This window comes from Bison bison, unplaced genomic scaffold (genome assembly GCF_000754665.1).
Source record: "Bison bison bison isolate TAMUID 2011002044 unplaced genomic scaffold, Bison_UMD1.0 scf7180017864524, whole genome shotgun sequence".
Taxonomy (NCBI): domain Eukaryota; kingdom Metazoa; phylum Chordata; class Mammalia; order Artiodactyla; family Bovidae; genus Bison; species Bison bison.
The window spans coordinates 439333-443622 of NW_011495075.1; the positions used below are offsets into that span (position 1 = coordinate 439333).

General features: G+C 66.8%; 1 protein-coding gene across 1 annotated transcript in view; it reads left to right on the plus strand.

Annotated features, from left to right (window-relative positions):
* The window catches only part of NAV1 (neuron navigator 1), a 146234-nt gene that overhangs the window by 118860 nt on the left and 23084 nt on the right, over window positions 1–4290 (plus strand). The window contains exons 10-14 of the mRNA XM_010831110.1: window positions 1–71; window positions 779–820; window positions 1316–1464; window positions 2843–3013; window positions 3876–3928. The exon at window positions 1–71 is cut by the window's left edge and continues 19 nt beyond it. Coding sequence (XP_010829412.1) covers window positions 1–71; window positions 779–820; window positions 1316–1464; window positions 2843–3013; window positions 3876–3928 — 486 coding nt within the window. The remainder of the gene's footprint in view (window positions 72–778; window positions 821–1315; window positions 1465–2842; window positions 3014–3875; window positions 3929–4290) is intronic.

Below are 4290 nucleotides of genomic sequence, written 5' to 3' on the forward strand. Positions count from 1 at the left end.
ACCGCCCCCGCCGCAGAGGACGCTGAGGAGCTGGCCTGGAGCGGAAGCCCCAGAGCTGGGCAGCTGGACAGGTAGGCAGCCAAGTCAGCTTCCCACTCTGTGAGCTTCAGCGTCTGTGTGGTTAAGACTGTCTGCCCCTCGCACTGTGGATGAACAGGTTTTCATTTCTGTCTTTTGATCCCGATTCTCACCTCCTGTATGGGAAGCCAGGCCTTAGATGCTGGCGGACTTCTCCAGGACCTTCTGGCGGGTTTCACCTGTCGACTGAAGCTTCTCCTTCCTGGCCCTAAGTCACTCCTGTAATGTCAGATGCTGCTTTCCATGTCCCATTGTATCATCTTATGAGAACAGTTATCTGTATTTATTTACTTACGTTGGCCATGCTCTGCAGCGGGCAGGACCTTTGCCCCCTGGTCAGGAACTGAACCTGAGCTCCCCACACTGGGAGTGTAGAGAGACCCCCGGACTGCCAGGGATGTCCCCCTAATGTGATCTCTGAAAAGCAAGTCAGAGAGAGTTCCCTGCTGGTCCAGTGGTTACACTCCACGCTTTCACTGCCAAGAGCGTGGGTTCAATCCCTGGTCAAAAAACAAAGCTCATCGGGGAAAAACATGGAGCATCTCGGAACTCTCTCTCAGACCGTGAGGGGTGCCAGGGCCATCCTGCCCTGTGCTTGTGGAACCAAGGGGCTCACAGCGATGCCCGGGGCCCTGTCTTGTGTCTGTCAAGCCTCTGGTCCTGAACTCTGAACCCACGAGCTTTCTTTCTTCCCCCACAGTAATCAGCGGGATCGGAACACTCTCCCCAAGAAGGGGCTCAGGTAACTTACCTCATGTGTGTTTTCTTTCCTGCTCGTGGGGCTCCTGGCCTGAGTGAGCCACCGTGCTTGCGCCAGCCCCGGCCGTGCGTGCCACCCCCCGCCTCCTCTGGGGCCCACTCCCAGGCTCACCCTGCCCGAGCGCCACTGGGAGCCTGGCACTGCTCTGGTGACAGGGGGAGAGTCTCCACGCGGGACCTCATGCTGGCCTGTGCTGGCCCAGGCCTTGGGTCGCTCTGCCCCCAGCAGCAGGCCCTGCAGCCCGTGCCTGGAGCCCCGGGCTGTGTCCCGAGCCTCAGGGAGGGCGCCCTGGCACCTGCTCTGTCGCCTCGGCCCTGCCTTGGGGAGCCCTGCAGGGACACCCCGGCCCCCAGCCCCTCTCGCTGGGGGGCAGACGCTGCTCCCACTGCCCCTGAGGGCGGCCTGGCTGCTCCTGCAGCCGCCCGCCCCCAGCCCCGGTGGCTGACGCCCAGCCATGCTGTCTCCTGCCGCCCTCAGGTACCAGCTGCCATCCCAGGAAGAGGCCAAGGAGCGGCGGCGCTCCCACGCCGCGGCGGGGCTGCCCGAGTCGGATGACCAGTCGGAGCTGCCGTCGCCACCCGCGCTGTCCATGTCCCTGAGCGCCAAGGGCCAGCTCACCAACATTGGTCAGCACCACGGGGACCGCCGTGCGCCCAGGGGGCAGGGCGGGGGGCCTCGGCTTCCGCCTCACGCTGAGTCCACCTGTGCGGACTGGGTCGCGGAGCCTGCATTCACCCACGCTGTGTGAGCCTGAAGGCCAAGCGCACCGTGACCTAGAGCTGAGAGGCGGCCCCGGGACACGGTGTAGCTGGTGCAGCATCAGCAGTCTGAGTGTTGGAAAGGCCGTGAACCGCGGCCAAGAGCAGAAACCGGTGCTTCAAGCCCGAAGGCAGCTGCCCCCCACGCCGTGTGCCACCCTCGGTGCCAGGCTGCTGGGGGGCTGGAGGGGCACCGTCTGGGCGCAGGGGGTCTGCCCCCACCGGGGCTGGGCTTGCCCCGGGAGCAGGGCCGAGTGAGCCCGTGCTGGCCACACGCTTCTGGCCTTTGAGGGCAAGGGAAAGCTTGTAAGCACAGGGGGTGGCTGGTTGGAGACAGGTGGGGCGCAGGCAGGGCTCACGGCCCTGGCTCCTGGAAGCTGACTGCCAGGGGCCCTCAGGGATGGCGCCCGGCCTGGCCTGCGGCTTCCTCCTCTGCCAGCCTCTGCAGGAAGGCAGCTGGCCCAGCCTGAGGTCCTGGGACGCACCTGCAGGCGACCGGGCCTCTGAGCAGACCAGGGTGGGATCGTCTTGCCGCAGGAGGGAAGCCGGCTGAGGAGAGGTCAACCAGTCCCCGCAGGGCTCTTGATGGGAGAGCGGGGACCACATAGGAGAGGGGCCGCCCGGTGAGGGGCCGGCCAAGCTGTGGTCGTCAGTCACCTCACGGCTGAGGGGCCCCGAGGGAGCTGAGGTCTTCCGCCCGGGTCTTTGTGGAGCCCCCCGGGCGGGCAGGCCGAGAGGCTGGCTGCACAGCCCTCTGAAGTGCTCGGGGCTCTGACCCCCAGGCCAGGCTGAGGCCAGGCGCCGCCGTGTCCCAGAGGTCCACCCGGAGCGGCGTGTCCACTGGGGACTCCCCTCGCTGACTCTCCTCGTCGCTCAGATCTGGGTCTTGCTCTGAACTCTCAGGCCACCCTTTGTGTGTTAGGGAAGCACGGGGCCCCATTTTCATCGGCACATCCGAGCGAGGTAAAGGCTTTGGAAGAGCTGCCAGGCCCCCAGCCTGACCCCCAGCCCTGTCTCCAGGGCAGGCGGGCTTTCACACAGGCCGCGCTCTGAACCCTTGGTTCAGACGCAGGGCCCCCCCAGGCCTTGCTCCCCACACCCAGCCCAGCACACACGCCTTCCTCCTCTCCTGACCTCCTCCCCTCCACCTCTGCCCCCCGCGCCCTGGGACCGAGGCTGACGGCCCTGCCTCTTCTCCCGCCCCCCCATCGCCTCTCCCCACGCCTGCCCCACTCTGTCCTTCCAGTGAGCCCCACCGCCGCCACCACGCCGAGAATCACCCGCTCCAACAGCATCCCCACCCACGAGACGGCCTTCGAGCTGTACAGCGGCTCCCAAACGGGGAGCACCCTGTCCCTGGCCGAGAGACCCAAGGGGATGATCCGGTCAGGATCCTTCCGAGACCCTGCGGACGACGGTGAGACCTCACGCCCGCGCGGTTCACGCTCATCCCTGCTCCACCGGTCCCCTGGCCCGCCCGCCTCCACCGCCCCTCACAGAACATCCCCCAGGGCCATCTCCGCACTTCCTCCCAGGCCTTGAAGGGTCTCGGGGCCAGGGCCTTTGGGGGTGGGCAGGGCAGTGGCTGTCCCCCCACCCCCACCCTGTCAGAGGACAGGACCACCCCACACGGAGCTGGCGGGGACGCGGGGTTGGTGCTCCAGCCCTTCAGAGAGCAGGCTTCTCCATCCTCTTTTCAGAGCATTCCGAAGACCAGCTTCAGGGCCGCGCTGTGGTGTGTGGTCAAATCTGGAGTTGGGCTTTCCAGCGGGGAGACCTGGGGACCTCAGGACGCTCGTCCCGGGGCTCCCGCAGCTGCCTTGATTCAGTTCTCTCAGTAGGGCTGCCGTGCTGATCGCGGGGTCACAATGAGTGTCTTGCACTTGGGGGTTTCTCATCCACAAGGCTCCCACTGAGAAAAGGAGGCGCGGGCAGGATTATGTTTCATTCTGAGCAGCTTTGGTGCAGCGACTCTGAGTCCCGCGGGGGCATGTCCTCTCCTGCCCCCACCCTCGGAGGGGGAGAGCAGTTCTGAGCGGGCCTGGAGTCCTTGGCTGGGCCAGGCCGCCGGGCCCTGTGCTGGCCACCCCGTTCTGAGCGTGCCTGGAGTCCTCGCTGGGCCAGGCCGCCGGGCCCTGTGCTGGCCACCCGCCTCCCCGGAGGGGGAGAGCAGTTCTGAGCAGGCCTGGAGTCCTCGCTGGGCCAGGCCGCCGGGCCCTGTGCTGGCCGCCCCGTGTCCCCGAGCCCTCTGTTAACCCTTGGCACTGCCTCTCTTGCAGTTCACGGCTCTGTGCTCTCCTTGGCCTCCAGCGCCTCGTCCACATACTCCTCAGTAAGCACCCTGGACCCTGTGCCGCGGGGGGCCGGGTGGGAGCCCCTGAACATCAGGGCACTGGGCGGGCCCTTCTGGCCTCAGCCAGTCCCTGAGCAACTCTGCGACACAGAGGGTGCCCTGGTCTTGGGTTCTGTGCTAGGCAGGGCAGGTGGGCAACCCCAGCGTCCGGGACCCTCCGGGTGTGTGGAGATGGCAGCTCCTGGCGGGGCTGGGCCGTCCTGCGGTCGGTGGAGACGAGGTCAGTCTTCAGGCCAGCTCCCTCTGGGCCCCCGGGTGACGCGGCTCTGGCAGGAGACTAAACGCTGGCCTGGGGTCTGAGCCTGTGAGGGCCTGGCGCCCCGCTTCCTGCCGCTGCGCGT